Source organism: Podarcis raffonei, chromosome 7 (genome assembly GCF_027172205.1).
Source record: "Podarcis raffonei isolate rPodRaf1 chromosome 7, rPodRaf1.pri, whole genome shotgun sequence".
Taxonomy (NCBI): Eukaryota; Metazoa; Chordata; class Lepidosauria; order Squamata; family Lacertidae; genus Podarcis; species Podarcis raffonei.
In genome coordinates, this window is record NC_070608.1 from 25331755 (window position 1) to 25354792 (window position 23038).

Consider the following 23038-nt stretch of genomic DNA (forward strand, 5'->3'; position numbering starts at 1 on the left):
TGGTTTAGCCAATAAGTTTACTCTGTGATACTAGATCAGTCTAACTCTCCTAACATGGTTGTTGTGAGCGTTAACAGTGGGCAGGGAAGGAGAAGAGGGTGAAAAACCATTATGTATGTCACTTAGAGCAACCTGCAAGGTGAGTGAGGCTAAAACTCAGCCAACAATAACCAGAAAGACTCGGATCTCATGGTGAATACACTTTAATATGTTTTTTTCCAGGATCTAATATACAAATGCAAAGGTAGTAAAGTGCTCTTCCTGTGCAAACTTGGATGAAATATATCAAAGTCAACTTTCTGTATTTTATTCAAATAATCCTCAAGAGCAGCCTGGAAAAGAAAGGGATATTATTATTATTATTATTATTATTACTAAAGTGAAAGGACAAGAGATTACAGCAGCAACGGATGAAACATCCATTTATAGTGATCAGTACCAAATAAAAATACCACACTGATGAAAGTTAAGATGTCAAAAGTCAAGCCTGCAACAAAATTTTGGCAATGTAGTGTGTGCCTGATCAAGATATTCAATACTTTTCTTCCACCCCACCCCCCTCCTGGTTTTCTGTCCTCCCCCCCCCCATGTTGTGCTGGGAATCCACTGAGTATGCTCAGTCTTCATGGGGATTTTTTTGTCTCCCTTCCACCCTCTTTAGCTTCCTCACACCCCCAAGAGATTTTGTACTTTTGCAAACCCTGGGATACTCAAAGCCTGTGGTTTCCTCCCTCTTGTGCAAAAGTGGTGCCATTCTTGTTACAAAACCAACAGCACCCACAGCCCGAACATTGGCTATGGAGAGAATGACGCTATCAGAAGCAGCACTGCAGAACACATCAAACTCCTATATGTGCATCTAAGAAACAGGAGCTCTAAATTTCAAAGAAGGCCTTTGGCACACTTGGGAGGGAACAGAGCCACCCAGATTACAAGCAGCACCCCAACCTTTCTTGAAGTATTCAGGGAGAGATCCATATTGCCCATTGCTGATCCAAGCTATTTTCAAGGGGGTAAAAATGCAGTAGCCCCACTTACGGTATAGAGAAAGGCAGGAAATGCTTTAACAGGAACTTTCTTCCTGAAGGACCTAGCCTGCAGAGAGACAGAAAAAGCACGTTAGATTTTAAGAGGCAATTTAAAATACTGAGCATACCGCAATATTTTTCATGAACTGGGCACTGTCATGCCATGCACAATCAGGTTTATCATGTACATCAAAATGTAACAGCAGACCTGGGAAAACACGCCACAGTCCCTGCAAAATCTAACTGTGCTTCTTTACACTCTCTGTAACCTTTTGACTGCCAGAAACATGATCCTGTAGATTTTCCCTCTTCTCTGGACTATGCCATCACTATAGAAACACAGGAAGTCGTCGCACACCATTAGAACATTGAGCTCAGTATTGTTTACACTGACTGACAGCAGTTCTCCAGGCTTTCAGCCCAGACACTGAGGTCCAGCTCTGAGGGCCTTCTGATGGCTCCCTCACTGCGAGAGGTGAGGTTACAGGGAACCAAGCAGAGGGCCTTCTTGGTAGTGGCGCCTGCCCTGTGGAACACACTCCCATCAGATGTCAGATAAACAACAATATGACTTTTAGAAGACATCAGAAGGCAGCCCTGTAAAGGGAAGTTTTTAATGTATTTTTAATTTTTGTGGAAAGCTGCCCAGAATGGCTAAGGCAACCCAGTCAGATGGGCAGCATATAAATAATTTTTTTTTTTTATTTCAGGCAGGAGTCCTTCACAGCAGTAGCTGACAATACCAGGAACTGAACCTGGGACCTCCTGTATGCAAAGCAGATGCTCTGAGCTACATCCCGCTCATCTAACAACAACAACATCAACAACAGTTTATTTCTATTAGTGCTGTGGTGACAATCCAAGCTTTGAACAATGAAATAGACCAATGTCTGATCCATGCATGATCAAAGTTGTTGACTCACACTCTTAACTGTGTTGCTGGATGTAAAAGGAAGTTTTATTCTGTATTAATGCATTGGTCATCACAAAAAACATGACCAAGAATTGCACTACTCTCAAGCTCTAACTGAGGACCAACCACCAAACACTTTTGCTTGATTTGGAGTTGCCTTGAAGGTTTACAACCAAAACAAGAATATGTTCCACACATCAGCTGCAACCCAGGTGTAAGACAAGCACATTAAGTAACACAATAAGACAGAGGTGCCATTTGCGCCCGACTCAGTGGCAGTGAATTATGGTGCTGAAGGAGACTCTTGAGAGTCCCATGGACTGCAAGAAGATCAAACCTATCCATTCTTAAGGAAATCAGCCCTGAGTCCTCACTGGAAGGACAGATCCTGAAGCTGATGCTCTAATACTTTGGCCACCTCATGAGAAGAGAAGACTCCCTGAAAAAGACCCTGATGTTGGGAAAGATGGAGGGCACAAGGAGAAGGGGACGACAGAGGATGAGATGGTTGGACAGTGTTCTCGAAGCTACAAACATGAGTCTGACCAAACTGCGGGAGGCAGTGGAAGACAGGAGTGCCTGGCATGCTCTGGTCCATGGGGTCACGAAGAGTCGGACACGACTAAACGACTAAACAACAACAACAGTGGCTCAGGTAAGTAACCAAACTCCAACACACCCACTAGGCCAAGCTGAAAAGAGCACTGTATTTTCTCCTTAAGTGCCCATCTTGCAAGACTGACAGAAGCAGCCAAATGTCAGGGCAAAAGAGCATAGCCATAATACTGCATGCTCTCTCCCATGCGCCAATGGATGCTGGACGGGAGAGCATACAGAGGCTTCACAGCACTGCATTGCTATTTCTGTGCTGGAACACAGAAGAAGACTATTTCAGCTGTCCAGGCAGCTGAAGAAGCATTAATGACTAGGTTGTGGTGTGTGGGCAGGAAGGATATGCAACAGGCAACAAGATATGCAACAAACAACAAGAAAGAGTGGGAAACAACTGGCAGAGCAATGGACTCCACAGATTATTTGCATGGCTGAAGTAAATATTTCAGCGTCATTTGGATTGCAAATGCAGTTAAATATACCGTATTTTTTGCTCTATAAGACTCACTTTTTCCCTCCTAAAAAGTAAGGGGAAATGTGTGTGCATCTTATAGAGCGAATGCAGGCTGCGTAGCTATCCCAGAAGCCAGAACAGCAAGAGGGATTGCTGCTTTCACTGCACAGCAACCCCTCTTGCTGTTCTGGCTTCTGGGATTCAGAATATTTTCCCCCCCTTGTTTTCCTCCTCCAAAAACTAGGTGCGTCTTGTGGTCTGGTGCGTCTTATAGAGCAAAAAAATACGGTATATGTGTTTCCACCAATAACTTAAACAAAATCTTGGTATCAAATAAGAATGACTTGCTTGGTTTCTAAGAATCCCTTTGTAGGCCAAGTTCTCCAACAACAGAAATATTTAGCACGTCAAAGCTAAAAGATGGCCAGTCATTACTGTCACTGATAAAGCACCATCAAAAAGACTACGTCCGAGCTCCAAGGAATTCACAGAAACCAAACTGCTCAAGCATCCCTAGTCAATTTGCCATTTCCAATATTGTTATATTTGTTTGGGGTAAAATATTGTTAACTGCTTTGGCCTCTCCCCCCCCTTCTTTTTTTTTTTTTTTTTTTTTTTTGGAGCAAAAACCAGTGTAAAGAGATCAAATGAAATTAATACCATACTTTTCCGTGTATAAGACTATGTTTTTTTAATCAAAAAACATGTTCAAAATTAGGGGTTGTCTTATACATGGGTAGTGCATTGTGGGGCCGTGTGATTGGCTGCTGCTGCGAGTTGGAGATTGTTATTGGTGGCTGCTGCAAGGGTGGTTGTTGATTGGCTGTTGCTGTGTCAAATGAGTGAGCCTTTTGCTGCTTTTTTCCGCGTTGGGACAGAGGATAGGTTGCTTTGTTGATGTGTGCGAGTGGGCAATCCTCCCCAAAAAAGCTCAACAATGATTTTCTTAATTTTGAGTCCCCAGAAATAGGGGGTGTTTTATACATGGGGGCATGTTATACACAGAAAAGTATGGTAGTTAATTGAAGGTCTGGCAGAGAGCACATTATTTCACTTTGCAAACATAGATGGATGTTAATCAAGAGACACACAGAACTAAATCAGGATGCTAGCAGGAGTTACAACATTTCCCAGGGTTAAGTCTGCAATTCTGAGGACATCAAACTGAAAGAAAATCCGAATCATCTTAGACAGAAGGTTCATTTTGCCCTCTGCTGGCCATAAATGAAGATTCACTAGAAAAGCAACTTTCATCAAGCTTTGCAGGCACTCATCAATTTAGTTTAATTTGCATTTACAACAGTCAATAATTTCAATCCGGTTACAGCTCAGTATATTGACTGAAAATACAGTCCAATCTTGCCTGTATTACCAAAAACATGAACTGACCCTTCAAAGCGCACTCACTGTAAATCATTTTTTTCATCCATTCTAAACAGAATTAATACATATCCTTTATGTATTATGGATTATACCTAGCTATTGCCTTTGTCTGTGTTGGTGGGTGGGGAACAGGGCTGGGACAAGAGAGGATGCCAATTTATTTAATGGTTTGCTGAGAAAGGAGCCTTCGTCCAACTGCGGAATCGGCAGCAGAGCAGCTTGCAAGTGGAGACGGGGGCATCCAACAAAAGTGCCAGCTGATTCTTCAACAAAAGGCCCTGTCCACAGCGCATCGCATTACTGTCAAACAGGACAAGCAGAGACTGCAGAACAAAAAGAAATGGGCCTTGTGGTTTGGGCTATGCTGCCCGCGCCAGTTACAGCTCCTTCCCTTTTGCTGTGTTTTGTCTCGCTCAGTTTGCCACTCGTTATATCGGGTGTGAATGACAGCGCAGGCACCAAGAGGGGCATGAGAAAGCCCATGCCTCTTTCCATTGGCTTTGCAAAACCTGAAAGTGACAGCACTAATCAGGGATACCACCTGGGCTGAACTGCAAGACAGCACCAGCTGCTAGCAGAAGCAGGTTTTCGGAGGCATCCCCGGGAAAAGTATCTGAGCAGATGTCACTTTTGCAGGGGCCAAGTTACAGGCCGTGTTGCTCATGCTTTTAAAAACATGTAATTATACTGGGCATTTATAATTTTGAAGGGAAAGCATCCATGGGGGCCCTGATCTGGAACAAAGCCATGCATCAAAAATTTATTGACCCCCCCCCAACCCAACTGCTATTTGCCCCTAAAGGGGTTGTTTCCAGCAAAACAGCACCTCTGGGAACAAATAGCAGTCAGAGAGGGGACTATTTCCCCCAGGTTACTTGAATACTCTGAATTGGGGCTCGAAGGCTGATTTTTCTTCAAATGGAAGCGGCTCACTTAAACACTGGGACTCTGCTATATGGCTGCAAATAAAACGCTTTAAATGCGCCGTAAAGTGCTATATACAAATGTGACCCTAGATGGCGACAGTGAGCTACGCCAAATTCAATGAAAAAAGCAGTTTTCCACAGCGTTTTTATATGTGTGTGGATTCCACCGGACTTTTTTAAAAGCATGAACATTTATTTATGAAAATATTTCCATGGCACCCTATCATAAAATATAGAATATCATAAAATATTCATATAAGACTTCTGATCACATTCAAAGCTCATTTTTCAGCCTCATCCTAGGCAAACAGGGTGGGATCCATCGGCTCAAAGCCACCAACAACCAAAGGCTATACAGTCTACCATCAAAATGCTGGATGCTACGAAAGTCTAAAGGGAGGAATTGTTTCGCACAGTCATTATTTACAATAATATTCTTACAGAGATATCAGGGAAAAGGGCAGAAACTCACGTGCTCCAGATGTACATGTGCCTGACTGGCAATGTCATATATTACATCCCTCATTTTCTTCTCCTGATTACGTCTGATGAAATCCTCTTGCGAAACACCATGCTAATACACCAGGAAGGGGGTGAGGAGAAGAAAACATGACAAGTTGAAAACATTTCTGGTAAATAAATTAGGAATGGCCTGCCTACACAATTGCAGCACAATTATCATTTTTAATTTGGCACTTTAAATCGCATCATGTCAGCACATGTTCCCATACTCTTCCTCCCTCATGAAACATCCTCAGGCTTTACATACCCTGTACAGAAATATCATTCTACCTGCTTCTGGTCAGGCAAAAACAGTTGACCTTTTTTAGAAGGGCAGGTCTAAAATGTTGAGCTTTCTTTAGGGGGAAAAGGGAAAAGTCGCTCACCAAAATATCGATCAGGAAACAAACAGCCTCCCAGCAAAAACTCTGTCTTCCGTTCTAGGGATCATGTGTGAATCGAGGACAGGGTGAGAGGGCAGGGCCGGATCCTCTTTTTCCCCCGCAAAGGAAAAAGAGCCCGCGATCGACCACGATCAATTCAAACCTCCTGGGGATTGACCAGTTGATCGCGGTTGACCGGTTGGACACCCCTGGCCTAGTGGGCCCAATTCAAAGCATTAGTGCTAACATATAACGCCCTAAACAGCTTGGGAACAGAGTATCTAACAGAGTGCCTTCCCCAGTATTAGCCATCTTGGATCAACAGGTGAGGCCTTCTGGGGTTGCCTTGCTGGTGCTGTCCCATGACAGGAATTTCTCAGTACAGTGGTACCTCGGGTTAAGAACTTAATTCGTTCTGGAGGTCCGTTCTTAATCTGAAACTGTTCTTAACCTGAGGTACCACTTTAGCTAATGGGGCCTCCTGCTGCCACCACACCACTGCTGCGCGATTTCTGTTCTCATCCTGAAGCAAAGTTCTTAATCCGAGGTACTATTTCTGGGTTAGCGGAGTCTGTAACCTGAAGAATCTGTAACCTGAAGCATCTGTAACCCAAGGTACCACTGTAGTGGTTCCTCACTTGCGGCATTGCCCTACCCTGGTGAGGCCCATCTGTCTTACCCGTTATTGACTTTCAGGGGGAATTTAAAAACATATTCATTTACTCAGGTATCTGATGGCTGAAAGGCATGGTTCCAGACAGCCACTGGCTGAGAGAATGTGATTGTTTTAAAACTGTTCTTGGAACGTTTTTAATGGTACTGTTTCAGTGGTGTGTTTGGGCAGAAGGGTGGGATATAAATTGAATTATTAATAATAATAAACGTGTGCCAGTCACTCCAAGAAACAAGCCAAACTTCCCCACCCTCGAGTGTAAGTTACAACAGAGGCTTCCTGTTACCCAAGGTCACACTGTGACGGAGGCCAGTTGTGTATTTAACAAAGCGCACCTGGCTGCTGCAGGAAACTAAGGAATTCCATTCAGGCAAGTGAGTGGGTTGACAGAGAAGGGACAGACCATTCTATCCCTCCTGCACAGCCAGCATGGAAACTGGCAGGGTAGGGTGCGTGATCCATCTCTCTTCCACCAGCCCTTTGGGTACAAGTGGCTTTGAAAACTGGCCTACTAAGAGGCTACCAGCCCACATTCCTGGCTGGACTGCAGAGACAGCAGCTCCCCTTCCTCCATGGCCTTAAAGCAAACTAGGGGGTGGGAACTGGAGGCAACTGTGGGCTCTTTATTGTACTAGGCCAGTGGTTCCCCATTGCTGTGGACTCCCTCTGTTTTTCAAAGGCCAAGCCACAGACCCTCACTTTTGAAAATGTCAATATCTCCAAGATAGTTTTTTGTTATGTGAATGGTGCTACAGTACACATCATTTTACTAGGCTGTGACAAAGCCAAACCACATGTTTAACTGAAACTGTCACATCTTGCCACCCTGTTTCCCCCTGCTTTCCCTTCCTCTGTAGTTTTCCTGTGTCAAATTTTAGGTTGTAAGCTCCTCAAGAGTAGGTACGTAGGTAAAGGTAAAGGGACCCCTGACCATTAGGTCCAGTCGTGACCGACTCTGGGGTTGTGGCGCTCATCTCGCTTTATTGGCTGAGGGAGCTGGCATACAGCTTCTGGGTCATGTGGCCAGCATGACTACGCTGCTTCTGGCAAACCAGAGAGGCATACGGAAACGCCGTTTACCTTCCCGCCGGAGCGGTACCTATTTATCTACTTGCACTTTGACGTGCTTTCAAACTGCTAGGTGGACAGGAGCAGGGACTGAGCAACAGGAGCTCACCCCATCCCTCTCAACAGGTAACATTGCACTCCACAGGAATCAGCAATGTATCATCAAGAAGCACTTTGTTCCAAAGATTAGGTAAAAAGCCTTTCAGTTATTTCCTGCTCATTATCAGAACAGAGTCGAGCCACGTGACTGAGAGAAGCCCTTTCAAGAAAGGAACGATACTGGAATGTATGATAATGGAAATGCATGCTAATAAGCCATCAAATTTTGCATCAATGCCCTGATCAAATACAGATGCTGTTACAGTAGCACATGTCATCTTAAGGGTGAAACTTAATTTTTGCAAATTTCTTCAGTGAGGGGTCTTAAAAATATGCTTTTGGGTGTGGGGAATTCAAATCTTCTATTATCTTTGTGACTGGACAACTTTTAGTGTGCTAAGTCTATGTTTGATTAAGAAGCAAATAAACTGCTCTCGGAAAGCCAAAGAATTTTAATTTTATCTTCTGAAAGTGTCAGGTAATATAAAATATGTATAATATAGAAATAAAAAATAATATTAATCTATACTTCCACTGAAATGAGGCTGCATTTTAAGTTGTATTTAATCCTGTTTTTAAGTTGTATTTTAATCAATTGTTTTTATACCTGATGTTAGCCACCCTGAGCCTGGTCTTGGCCGGGGAGGGCGGGGTATAAATAAAATTTCTTATTATTATTATTACTACTACTACTACTACTACTATAACTGCAAGTACTTGGCAATCATTTTTAATGATTTTTTATGCAATTTTATGTGCATTTTATTTACCAAGCAAAACTAAATTATATTAATGTAACCAAAAGTGCAAGTAGATAAATAGGTACCACTCTGGCGGGAAGGTAAACGGCATTTCCATGCACTGCTCTGGTTCGCCAGAAGCGGCTTAGTCATGCTGGCCACATGACCTGTAAGCTGTCTGTGGACAAACGCTGGCTCCCTTGGCCTATAGAGCGAGATGAGCACCGCAACCCCAGAGTCGTCCGCAACTGGACCTAACAGTCAGGGGTCCCTTTACCTTTAACCAAAATATATTTTGGATTCCCAAGTGATGTTACAAACTTTTTAGCACCTCTCATTGTTGGAATGTGAAAGTTGAAAAATTCAACAAGCCCTGCTGTTAAGGAGTCTGGAGGAAAAAATGCATTTGTGATTACTGCTATGAGTTTGGATCCCAGCTGTATCGCCTTACCAGCATACATATGTCCATGGGCAGAAACACCTTCCCTCTGCTAGCATGGAAGGGAGTGGCTCTTAAGCAGGTTACAATGCCTTGCGCTTTCCCGATGTGACTGGCAGCGTGGTCGGCATGGAGGTCCTTCACACCTGTCCTTGCAGAAACAGAAGATCAAAACCACCCTGTGAATGAAATCCTGAGCAGAGTTACTGGAAGGCATGCACGTTCAGCCCATTTGCAAAGCTAAGCAGGGTCCAATATGGTTTCAACCAGGATGGGAGACCACAGGTTGAGATTCCTGCATTGCAGGCGGTTGGACCAGATGACCCAGGATCCCTTAAAACTCTACCATTCTGTGATTCTATGTTCCACTGCACCCAGTGAGGACTTACTTCCAAGTACACATGATTAGCTGCATAGCACAACTCAAGCCACAAGCAACGTTAAAACAGTAGCTGTCCGAGGACAGAACTGCACGTTATAGGGCAAACACAAGGTTTCCCACTCTACGTTTGTTTAGTGGGAGCTGGGGATCATTTGTTAGGAAGTTCAGTGGGGAGCCATCTTCAGCTGTTGCCTCACCCAGCAATTCTGCCATACAAAGGATGCACCCTGTCCCGTGTTTGCAAGATCTAAGCAAATGCAGGTTTGGAAAATTGTGTTTACCAAGGTTGCATGCGATCCCACTACTGGCAAAGTAGCACGGCTTGGGGACAGATCACATGCTTTGTATGCAGGAGGTCCCAGGATTAATATCTGGTAGCTCAGACTAAAAAGATCAAGTGGCAGATGATGGGAGATGCCTTTCCCTAAAGCCCTGGAGAGCTGCTGCCCATCAGAACAGAAACTTGGGTCTCCAGCTGTTGTTGGGGCACCTCCCATCATCCTTGACCACTGGTCCAGCTAGCCAGGGATGACGGGAGTTGTAGTTCAACAACAGAGACTCAAATTTGGGAAACCCTGGAATAGACAATACTGAGCCAGATGGGCAAATCTCATTTCAGCATTAATATTAGAATATTTTCAACACAAAGAAAGAATCTCATTTTGTATTGATAGTAAATACTAGAGCTAGTCTCCAAAGACTGCCCTTAAGACCTGACAGTAAAGACGAAACGTTTTATCCCAATGCTTGATTTACCACTGTACTGGGCAATGCCTAGGGCGATGGTAGGCTCATAAACCAAGAGCTCAACCCCTCCCTTTGCTACATTTCTTCTATGCAAAACAGCAGGAATTAGGCTCTCTGTGTAAGCAATGAGAAATATGAGTGCCTACGAGACAACTGAAAAATTATGAGCGAGGTGGCTCCAAAAGCGGAGGCTGAATTTGCTGTACCATATTTCTCTCATGCTAACTGCAACTGTTGTGATTATAGTGCTGTGTGAAATTACAAGTGTCAACACCAAGTCTATATATAAGCCAATTTTTAAAACAATGCTGAAATGCCTCACAAGCCTTATACCCACACCATATATCTAAAGCACATGGCTTGCCCCAGAGAATGCTGGGAACTGTAGTTTGTTAGAGTGCTGGGACTTGTAAGCTACAGTCCCCAGGATTCTGCACCCATTGATAAAAGGCAGACAGACATGATAACTAAAGAGGCGCTTACCAAGCATTTCCAACGTCAGATAAAGGATAGCGCTTTGGGTGTTCTCAGCATATGCTTCAAGCTCACCGATATCCCGATAGGCTCTATCATCCATATTCTTTTCCTAGGAGTTTGAACACAGAAAGCAAAACCTGTTTCGTAAGACAGGGCTAAATTGACTGAATGAATTGCTGGTATCAAAGCAAACTCTCATCACGGAAAAATAGTGAATAGAGAGCAATAAACCACAATCCCTGCTTCAGACGAAATGGGAAGTCAAGGCTTCCTGGTTCGTTTTATCCTGTTCGTTACAGAAGAGAAGCAGAACAGGAGCAAACAGGCAGTGTGCACCAGCATGCTGCTCATTCCCAATAAACATCACAATACGCCAAGAAGTTTGGCTTGTTGTTATGTATGAACACAGCCATGGTTTGAGGCTGGCTTAATTTGAAACTAATCATAGCTCTCACTGCAGTTTAGGGCTTCTGGAGGAGGGGGGAATAATGGGTTGTATCCAATGTTGCCTAAGAGAGTTCCAATTGCACAACAGGACTTCTCCTTCCTGTCCCAATGCACCACCAAAACCTGCTCCAGTGGGTCTCCCAACCCTCTAGAGCAGTGGTTCCCAACCTTTTTTTGGCCACCTAAGCATCTCTAAAATCCTGGTGTCCCCTGTCCCCCTGTGACATATAATTCTTATAATTCAAAAAGTGAATTCCTATTCACGTGGAAGAAGCCTAAAAGGCCATTAACTTGATCTAAACAAGCTTTGAAATTGCCCCCCTTAAAAATCAAATTGCCCCCCTGTAGGGCGTGTGCCTCACATTGGGAACCACGGCTCCAGAGCAAATTTGGAGGGTGTGAGGTGTGGGAAAGGGATGTTCCATTGCACGTGGAAAAGCAGCGCTGGATACAACACAATGACTGTAACTCAAGTATAAATGTGCTCATAGTATAATGAAAAATCCTGTATGAAAACTTTATTCCTATATGGAGGTGGGTATTTTGTTTCCCACAGGCTTTCTGGGCAGAGAATCAAATAGAAGAAAAGCTCACATGGATGAATATTTTAAACGGGGACAAACCTTACCCTTTCATCAATAATCTTCATAAGCCACCTTTTGGTTAACTTTTGCCTCTTGATTGCCTGGAAATGATGGAACACAATGTAATCATTTGAGAACAAGGAAAAGCCAAACCAGAATATAGTTAGGTCAAAACAGAGAGCACATGGGGGAAGAGCAATATTGACAATACCAGCTTTTATTAGAAGGTCATATTTTATTTGCATGTTGTTTTGTTCTCATGTGTCTTAAAGCTACTATTGATTTATATAAAGTTCCCTTTCCATCATCATATCATATAAATCAGCCACTAAATAAAAGACTGTTTCTTTAAAAAAAGAGGGAAAAGCCAAACCTTCCCCCATAATCCTATTTACTCCAGAGGGACATCTTGAACTCATCAGGTTTTCTGCCAGATCCGTAGTTTAAGTTGGGATTTTAACATTAACATCCAAGCTAATTTAGAGAAAGAATGGAGAGTGGAAGCATGGGCTGAGACAACTCTCTTGCTCATCAGTGATAGCAGCTGAGTCAACTATCAATTATGGCAATAAGAGATAAATATCAGAAGTATTGATTATTGCACCACAAACTGCTGGTGAATGCCAACCAAGACATTAAAAAGACACATGCTATGGGCATCCATGTTCACCTCTGTGAAGGAAGATAGACTCTAACATGATACTGCTGTCATGTTATGTTGTTTCTATTTGTTTTAACTGGCTTATATTTTAAGATATTTTAAAATCATTGTTTACACTGCAGCCATTGGAGCTTAATTTTATGGGGTAAAAGGTAAAGGTAAAGGATCCCTGACAGTTAAGTCCAGTTGCGAACGACTGTGGGGTTGTGGCGCTCATCTCGCTTTACTGGCCGAGGGAGCAGACATTTGTCCGCAGACAGTTTTTCCGGGTCATGTGGCCAGCATGACTAAGCCGCTTCTGGCAAAACCAGAGCAGCACACGGAAACGCTGTTTACCTTCCTGCTGGAGCGGTACCTATTAACCTACTTGCACTTTGACGTGCTTTTGAACTGCTAGGTAGGCAGGAGCTGGGACCGAGCAACAGGAGCTCACCCCGTTGCAGGGATTTGAACCGCCGACCTTCTGATCGGCAAGCCCTAGGCTCAGTGGTTTAGACCACAGCGCCACCCGCGTCCCGTGTAGTTTTTTGGGGTGGCATCCCCTAAATCTGCTCTGGAGGGTTGGATGAACCCCCAAAACATATTCAGTGGGTGTGCTGGGAGATGAAGCTCTGCTGCGTAGAGAAAACTGCTTGCACTAGCAGAACTGCTTAGCTGGGTTATCACCCACGGATGTTATTTTATTCTGTAGTTAATATTGTAAGCCACCTTGGATGAGCGATGCCCACCAAAGGAGGGATGTAGATACTTTTATAAATAAAAAACAGACTTGGGGGTAGGGAGAGAAACCATTTATCTTGGGCTCACTGCAAGTTGCATATGAAAATCAGGAACCCCAGGGAGTTGCAGAAAGGGTATCCTGTCCCCTCCACTTTTCTCTTTACAACCCCATCACCAGAAGGCAAGTTAATTTGCTGTGTGCTGTATTATTATAATCTGCTTTAAGATGCCTTGGAGATGATTTGATCAAAAGGCTAAGTATAAATCTTGAAAATAAATGCTGGGAATGACACAATAAAGACTGGCAAGCAGATAGATTATTTTTATTTTTAAAAAATCATGTATGTGCCAGAAAAACGCGAATTACACCCAATTTAGAAGTGTATGAAGTCTGGTACGCCAACCAGCTTGGAGGAAGAATTGGCCCCACTGCACAGTAAATACTTTGACTAAACAATAAAATTCTTATCAATAACACGTGCCGAGTAGCAAAAATATGGTGCGCAATCTGTGCAGCAGAAGAAATGTTAATTGCTTGAATAACACCACTCTTCTGAGAGACTCTCTGACTCACAAAAGAATAAAGTTATGACTCATCTATAAGGGGCACTCAGAAAAACAAGTCTGGACAAGTCCATGGCAAAAAAAAAAAAAAAGTATAGTAAACAAGCTGTACTGGACTTGGAAAGGGAATCAGGGAACAAGAGCCAAGCTCACGAGGAAGCCATTGAAAAGGAACTTGGCAAAATTATTCACGTCCCTTCCTGGAGGGAGACACCAAGGACTGGAGAGAACAATAAGCATTCTGCCATCTGCTGAAACGTGTACACTGCATGGCACATGCAGCAGACAGGTATAGCGGTTAGAGTGTTGGATTAGAACAAGAAAGATCCAGGTTTGCGTCCCTACTCAGCCATGACCCTGAGCCACTCACCGTCTCTCAGCCTAATCTATTTTTTCAAAAAAACCCAAAACATTATTTATATTTTTCAGAGATATACATTTCACTGATTTTACAATCATTTTGACATTTTAAAACTTGCCTTCCTTCCCCCTATTTCTGCAGTTCCTTAAATTTATTTAATATCTTCTGCCTATCCAAATTAACTTTTCTTCCTCATTTATTTATCTTCTTTAAATATATACGCTTATGTAACTGCCGGCTATAACAGTAATCCTGCCAGTGTTTTTATCTGTTGGAAAAATTATCTGTAAATATTCAATAAACCATTTCCAGTCTTTTATAAAAAGTTTGTTTTCTTGATTTCTTAATTCTTCCAATAAGTTTTGCCATTTCTGCATATTCCATAAGTTTCTGTATCTCAGCCCCATCTACTACCTCATATGGTTCTTGTGTGCATAAAAGGGAAGGGATACTTATGTACCTGAGATCTTTGGAGAAAGGGAAGGGGTTTAATTGGGGAGGGGGTGTCCCTCTTCAACCAGGCCTTTGGGGTTACTGTTCTGTTGCTTCTGTTTTGACTATTTATTTGTGCTTTTACCTTGTTTTTATCTTGCAAACCGCCCTGAGATCTTTTGATGACAGACAATATATAAATTTAATAAATAGATAAATAAGAGGTGGGGGGGGAGTGGTTGCTCTGGAAATGCCTTCTCTGAAAATTAATTCACATTCCTCTCCAGGGTCAACCTTTGCTGAGAAGCAGGGAAGAAACCCTTTTATACTTTTCAAGAGTACTCTGCTGATTGGCCAAACCCTCCTCATATGAACAACTGACCCTTTGCACCCCTTTACGCCTTTAAACAAAAGGGTGTACTTAAAAATAAAATCAAGATTAATGGACAGACAGGCAAGCATTCACACTAAAAGACAGGAAGTCTGCCAGAAGCCTAGTGGGGAGAGCATTGTGGGAAACCCAAGACTAATGCCTGATTTGCTGAGATATATATATGCCATTCCAGTTGTGGAGCCAAGCTCACCTTGTAGTTGAGGGACACAATACAACATCTTTTTTCACACCACATCTGCCTTTACCCGCAAAATAGTATGGAAACTTGAATATCGAGCCAATAAAAGCATTCTGCACTGAAGATTTGATCACTCTTACAGTTTTGATTATTCTTCTATTATTCTTGACTTTAATACCATTACATACATTTAAAAAGCAATATGGCCAGCTTTTATAGTAATTGCTTTCTAGCACAACATTGGATTTAAAACACTGTATATTGACATCTGAAATAATTTACTAGGAGGCAAGTTTCATCTTTTTTAAAAACAACAACAACTGGGTGACTGTCAATAAAGAATGCTTAGAAATACAGCCTTAAGCTACTCCTGAAATGCACCAGGTGGAGGTCACATTGATTTCAATGGAATGCATTCACATCTGTGTTTTGTAATTTGGTTGCAAAAGCCATAGCTCTATGGCAAACCACAGGCATCAGGGCCCAAGTTCAATTCCTGGCATCCCCAGGTGGGACTGGGAAAGATTTCTGTTTGAAGACCCTCATGAATTGCTGCCACTATGGTGTTACATATGGTTACAATGGTCTGGCTTGGCAGAAGGCAGTTTTTTTACTGTTCCTCTGAAATTTCTGGGAATCACGTTGAGGGGAAAACTAAGCCAGCCTTTGGGAAGGGCATTCTGCTCACCAGTGACAGTCACCACTGATGAGTGGATTTGCGAGCACCTAGAGATCAGCAGAGGAGGGACGCGGGTGGCGCTGTGGGTAAAACCTCAGACTTGCCGATCGCATGGTCGGCGGTTCGAATCCCCGCGGCGGGGTGAGCTCCCGTCGTTTGGTCCCAGCTCCTGCCCACCTAGCAGTTCGAAAGCACCCCCAAGTGCAAGTAGATAAATAGGTACCGCTTTATAGCGGGAAGGTAAACGGCGTTTCCGTGTGCTGCGCTGGTGCTGGCTCGCCAGAGCAGCTTCGTCACGCTGGCCACGTGACCCGGAAGTGTCTTCGGACAGCGCTGGCTCCCGGCCTCTTAAGCGAGATGAGCACACAACCCCAGAGTCGGACACAACTGGCCCATACGGGCAGGGGTACCTTTACCTTACCTAGAGATCAGCAGAAGTGTGCCTACCTGAGTTGATTCATAACAGAATGGAGCACAGCAATGCATTCCCATTGTCTCCTTGGCTATTTCCCCTCAAGATCAGCAGGTGATTTTGTAGAGAGGTGCTTAACTTTTAATCTACTTTGCTTAAACCGGATGAAGCACTCTGCAGATTTCCTAATTTGGGGTATCTAACTTTTTTTGGCCTGGTAACATCACTGTCCCATTGCAACCCCTCTGGAGCAGATGCTAGCTGCAGGTGTGGCCACACCACACTCTCACACATGCAAACACACATCAAAGCAGACACACACCAAACAAAGAATTCATTGATCAGCAGATGAATGGGTAGGGTGATGGTGGTAGTAGCATTTTACTCCACATCACAGCCCTGGGCTGGGTGGAAAGGTTTTAAACCATTCTGCTAAGCCCCATGGAATTACCCACCAGCCCCTGACCCAATTTGCCATTCTGGCCCTGAACAAAGCACCTCTCCTCTACCTGCTGCCATCGAGAGCAGATTGAAGGGCTCCAGAAAGAAGAAATTGCACCCCAACCTGCAGCAAATGATTCCTTGCTGTTTCTCAGGGCTCTCAATGACGGAAGGTTGGGGTGAGGTGGGGGACTTCATTCAGCGCTGCCAATGCCACCATTAGCTTGGTGGGCCTGGATATGGCTTGTGGGCCAGTGGTTCACTGCCCTTGATTTAGATGCTTGAAATAAAGCAGGCCCAGGGTATCTGATTGAAGAATACTGAAATTAACAGGTCAGTTATAATGCCTGGCCTAATCTTCCCATGACTTTCCAATGCAAGGAAATACCAAAATTCCCATTCAGAGGCAAACCGCAGCTGTGCTTGTATTTCCTCTTTAAAACATCTGCATCACCTTGAATTCAAACTGCTTAGACCAAGTGCATCAAAAATGGCTGGTTTGCCAACAGCATGTCCCGAGAAATGAAAAGAATGGCGAACACACATGAATTGTAGTACAAATATATACTTCTTACCTTCCACAGCTCTACAGCAACTGGTTGTTGTGGTGGGTTGTCATGATACATGTCTTCCACAGCCTGCCTCCAAAACTGTATTCTCATCAAACCGATTGTCTTCTGAGTTACGGATTCTTTAATCTGGAACAGCAGCAACGTTATGTTGGTAGTGAATAATGCTGCAATTTATTGATCTTAAAATAATCAAGCCAACATTTCTTTCTTTGCATATACCCAATTCCTTGAGTGCCACCTGCTACATTTATTCACCGCACAATCAAGCTGGCTATCAGCACTGCACAAAACAAAGATTTTAGACATTACAAAGGGACAGTCAACATGGTGCCGTCCAGATGTTGTGAACTCCGACTCGCAGCCAGAATGGCCAATGGGAATTGTGGTCCACAACATCTGGGTGACATCATGTAGGCTACTCTTGCTGCAGCCACTCAAAGAGATGTGGGGTACATTATGGAAAGTTCACTGAACAGATCATTGTAACATGGAACTGGAAAAAAGGCAAATTTAAATGTCACTTTTTTAAAAAAGGATTCAACATTTTACTAATGTATCATTTAATACCTGCCTGGGCTAGTTCTACATTGAAGGCCCTCAGAGCAAAAGCAGAGCGACGGCACTCTGCAGGCAACAGTAACGAACAGAGGAACCCTTCATAGTCACGTTTCCTAGAGAGGAAAACAAAAATAGATACAAGCGTTATGTTCTGTCACAAGCTCATTTAAACAAAAGTGAAGTAAATACAAACCGTCCCCAGTTCAGGGAATGCATGATGCAATTTCAAGCACTCTTCCTGTCAAGACCACCCACACATACGTACATTAGCAAACAAACCCCACGTGGGAGAAATTGTGGTTTAAACTTAGAACCCATGGAGATGTTTGCAGTTATATTCCCCATCCGACCGCTCCTGCCTAGAACACTACCATTCAGTCAACCCTTGGGAATACAGGAAGTGGTCTTATACCAAAGGAGACTATTGGTCCATTTAACTTATTATTGTCTACACTGACCGGCAGTGGCATCCCACAGTTTCAATGAGTCTCTTTCAAGCCTACCTGGAGATGCTGGGAATTGGACCTGGGAGCTTCTGCCCAAAAAGCATATGCTCCTCTTTCAATCCCTAGACTGGCTTCCTGTTCAGTCCAGGGGCCAGCAGAAATTCTTTGTTCTTACGGTATCTCTATGCTGTCCTATTCCAATATAATGCTGCCGAAAACCTCCATAATTTTTTCCATCATGGTTTGGGGAATCACTTGAAAGCGTATCATGCACCACTGAACTAGCAATACTGGTTTTCTAGTTATAGAGCATCACTAAAAAGCAGCAGCAGCGATCATATACCAGGAATGTCCAACCAGCAGATTGTGATCTACCGGTAGATCACAGCATCCTTATCATGCACAAAAAGTTATGGGGGGGGGAGCTAAAAAAAACTCTGTGCAATCCTCCCCCCCCCCAAAAAAAGCTCAATAACTCTGGGCACTTCCCTCCTTAAAAAAGCAATTCTGGGCAATCCACCCACCCACCCCACGCACACTCCTCCTCCCTCCAATGCCAATGGGTAGATCACTGCCAGTTTTTTTATACTGGGAGTAGATCACAGTCTCTTGGGAGTTGGACATGCCTGTCATATACAATTCCTCTACCAGCAGTATGGAGTGATGGCAGTTCATTCTACCACTTCAGCACTGAAGCCACCTGCCTTTCGCAACATGAGACAAAACAGCAAAATGGCTCACGGCCACTAGACCCCAAAGTCAAGGTGAATAATCCAAGGCTGCCCAAGTAATTTTGGCAGCCAAGCTGGAAAATTCCACAAACACCTCCCCCAGGGAGTAAAACTACTATAACAATCAATTACGTAAGTAGCAACTTGCTTCACCCTAAATCAGCCAGCCTCAAGCCAGCCTTTTGCAATCTCATTCTGCTGTACGTGTTTTGAAAACTTTGATTCTAGAGAAAAGCTGTGCCTGCCTTTGTTCATAAGAACATAGGAAGCTGTTTCTTTCTGAGTCAGGATTTTGTTCCAGGGTCTTGCAGCCCTACCTGAAGACGCTGTGGATTGAATTCGGGACCTTCTGCATGCAAGGCAGATGGCTCTATCACTGAGATGCTCCCCTTCTCTATCAATCTCACTGTCTGGTAGGTTAGTTCAGATGCAGGATCCACCAGAGAGAAAAGAACTTCTGACAAGGCTCTTCACAGAGCAACAAACTTTATTAAATGACTTCTGGAGTAAGGATTATGGTGTCATACAAGTACAGGGGAAACCCAGCTTCAGGTCTCCACTTAGCCATGGAGCTCAGTAAGTGAGCTTGGGCCAGTCAGCAGCAGCTGCCAGGCTAACCCAACTCACTAAGTTGTTCCAAGGCAGCCATCACCAACCTGGTGCCCTCCAGATGTTGACCCTGAACTGGGCCCAGCAGCTCACTAAGAGCCAGCACATTGCTTTTGAAGGTGAGCATAACATGATTCCCCATCTTGCTGTCCAACACATTGCATGGGCAGAGACAGCATTTTGTACCAGCTACAGTTTCTCGACTGCTTCTAAAAAGGCCTGCATAAAGTGCATTCATTGCAGTAATCCAACTGGAAGGTTAACACAGCTTGGACGGGCAGCCAGTGTGGCCTAATGCTTAGAGTGTCAAACACAAGGCCCGCGGGCCGAATCCGGCCCGCCAGACCTCGTCATGTGGCCCGTGTACATTTGAATATCTACTTATATTCTAGTTCCAGGCAAGCGGCTTCTCTGAAAGACAGGAACCGGCCGCAGCCCCGGGTTTTTATTCCCCTCCCTTTTGCTGCGGAGAGGAAGCGAGAACCCTGGAGCTGGGAAGAGGGCGCGTGGGTAGCTGAGTTGGAGGGTGAAGATTTGGGTTGGGCAAGAAGGAACAAGGGTCAGGAGCGAAAGCGCAAGTCAGGGCTCCCTCGCTACCTCCCTCTTAGGACATCCGAGCAGACCCCGCAGCGCAGGCAGCCGTGAATGGGGTGGGGGAAGGCAGGCGAGAGAGACCACCGATCCGGGCCAGCTGTGCCCAAAGAGGGTCGGCGATCCAGCTGCGCCGCAGCCCGCCCGCCCCCCTCCAACGCGAAGATCAGCCACACAAGCTCGCCAGCCAAGCTCCGGGACGCGGGCCTGACCGAGTCCCCGGCGCAGCCGCTGAAGCTAGCAAATGCACGGGAGCGGCAGGGTGAGAAGAAGCCGGGCTCCGGTTAGGCTTCGCCAAAAATGCTGTGGGTGTGAGGCTGCGCAGCGCGCTTTTTATATGGCACGCTGTATCCCTCCGCCGGAGCAGCACCTTCTTTTTCCCTCTCCCTCCCGGGACTGGGGGATGTGGCAGCAGAGTGACTGCAGCAGGCAGCCCTGCCCCCTCCCCACACCCGCCCTGGCCCCTCCCCCGCTCCCTCCCAGCCGCCAGCCCAGCTAGCAGACGGCAAGGAGGAGGAGGAGGAGAGGGGTCGCTGGGCGCGCACTCCATCTCCCTCCAAGGAAATGGCGGGCAGCAGCAGCCGGCGCATTGGCTTCGGAGCGCCTGCCAGGGGTTGCAGCAGATGCTGCTCGTGGCTTAGGCGGCTTCCGTGTTCCTGCTTTGGTCCGAGAGGCCGAGCTGTTCCGCAGCAGGCATGGAGAAGGGCAGGCTGTGTGTCTGCTGCTTCCCTCGGAAGCCCCGAGGTGCAGAAGCCTGGCAATAAAAACAAGAGCGAAAAGGGGCCTGGCGAGGATGCGTTTGGGGCCGAACCTACTGTTAGGCAGAGTGAGGAGGAGAGATCTTGAGGCGACTGGTTTGGGGGTGGGGGGAGGGCAAGAAGAGGAAGCAAATTCTTGCCTAGTTCACTTATTGTTTCTGGAGTTTTGCTCCCAGGGAGAAGGAGAGGAACCTGTGGGAATTTGCAATATCCGCAATAGCCAGCCGTGTACATTTGAATATCTACTTGCCATTATTCTGACTATGTTTCTGCTTTCAGAGCTAGTTATTACTTACATTATTACAAAAAACAGTAATAATTGAATGCAGTGACAATAATTTATGATAATAAAGAGTGGACACATAGTCCTACAGATACAACCGGCCCTTTGAGGGTGACCAAACTGCTGACGCGGCCCCCGATGAATTTGAGTTTGACACCCCTGAACTATAACAATCAATTACGTAAGTAGCAACTTGCTTCACCCTAAATCAGCCAGCCTCAAGCCAGCCTTTTGCAATCTCATTCTGCTGTACGTGTTTTGAAAACTTTGATTCTAGAGAAAAGCTGTGCCTGCCTTTGTTCATAAGAACATAGGAAGCTGTTTCTTTCTGAGTCAGGATTTTGTTCCAGGGTCTTGCAGCCCTACCTGAAGACGCTGTGGATTGAATTCGGGACCTTCTGCATGCAAGGCAGATGGCTCTATCACTGAGATGCTCCCCTTCTCTATCAATCTCACTGTCTGGTAGGTTAGTTCAGATGCAGGATCCACCAGAGAGAAAAGAACTTCTGACAAGGCTCTTCACAGAGCAACAAACTTTATTAAATGACTTCTGGAGTAAGGATTATGGTGTCATACAAGTACAGGGGAAACCCAGCTTCAGGTCTCCACTTAGCCATGGAGCTCAGTAAGTGAGCTTGGGCCAGTCAGCAGCAGCTGCCAGGCTAACCCAACTCACTAAGTTGTTCCAAGGCAGCCATCACCAACCTGGTGCCCTCCAGATGTTGACCCTGAACTGGGCCCAGCAGCTCACTAAGAGCCAGCACATTGCTTTTGAAGGTGAGCATAACATGATTCCCCATCTTGCTGTCCAACACATTGCATGGGCAGAGACAGCATTTTGTACCAGCTACAGTTTCTCGACTGCTTCTAAAAAGGCCTGCATAAAGTGCATTCATTGCAGTAATCCAACTGGAAGGTTAACACAGCTTGGACGGGCAGCCAGTGTGGCCTAATGCTTAGAGTGTCAGACTACGACCAGGGAAAGCCCAGGGTTCAAATCCCCCCTCTGCCATGAAGCTGGCTGGGTGACCTTGAGCCTGTCACTGGCTCTCAGAATCGTTGTGAAGCTTAAAGGAGAAGCGGACAGAACCATGTTCCCCCACCTTTCGCTCCTGGGAGAGAAAAAAATGGAATATAAACATTAACTCCCATCAGGCCCAGCCAGCACATCTGGAAGGCACCAGGCTGGATAAAATTGGGGTGGGTTGGAGGGGGAGACACCATGTGCTCCACTAGAGGTGACCCCCAAGGAGGGAATCTACACGGGTCTCCCTCTTTTCACACGATCGCAGCCCAAGGTCGAAAACCTTTCGGGGGCCACTGAACAGCGCCGAATGCGCTGCACATATCATATGCACCAACAGCATACATGCACCAACATATCATCGCAGCGTTTCAAAAATAAACCGAAACGAAAAATCCGAGCCGCGAACAGGAGGAATCTGGGCGGGGGAAAGCTCTTTGCAGCGACTCACCGCAGCAGCTCCATGCAGTAGCGCTCGCCTTCCCCTGCCCCCGACTGGTGAGAGGCAGCGGCCGCAGCCGGCGCGCCCCCTCCGCAGGCGGCGGGGCAGAGCAGCCGGCTGCGCCCTGCGAGCGGACCTCGGAGCTGCCAGGCGGAGGGAGACGGGCGCAGCCCTCGGCCCAGAGCCGCCGCCGCGACTGCAGCCACGGCCGCCGCCATTCTGCTCAGGCCCCGCCCCGCCTGTCAATCAGAGAGGGATTGTCCCGGGCCTACTCCTCGCGCCGACCAATCGGACGCTCCGCTGGGCAGTTCCGCCCCTCCTCCTGT

General features: G+C 45.5%; 1 protein-coding gene across 2 annotated transcripts; it reads right to left on the reverse strand.

Moving 5' to 3' along the window:
- Positions 1-187: 187 nt before the first annotated feature.
- On the reverse strand, positions 188-22906 carry NDUFAF6 (NADH:ubiquinone oxidoreductase complex assembly factor 6). Of its 2 annotated transcripts, XM_053395615.1 has the most exons (9): positions 22722-22906; positions 17842-17941; positions 17274-17396; positions 11901-11957; positions 10832-10934; positions 9232-9365; positions 5789-5890; positions 1039-1095; positions 188-332 (listed from the first exon to the last, which is right to left on the reverse strand). In XM_053395615.1, the coding sequence occupies exons 1-9, from the start codon at positions 22733-22735 to the stop codon at positions 204-206; spliced, it is 819 nt and encodes a 272-aa protein (XP_053251590.1). In that variant the 5' UTR covers positions 22736-22906; the 3' UTR covers positions 188-203. The 2 variants fall into 2 exon arrangements, with proteins under 2 accessions (XP_053251590.1, XP_053251591.1); XM_053395616.1 differs by lacking the exon at positions 22722-22906 and having other exon boundaries at positions 17838-17941.
- Between the last annotated feature and the right edge of the window lie 132 nt (positions 22907-23038).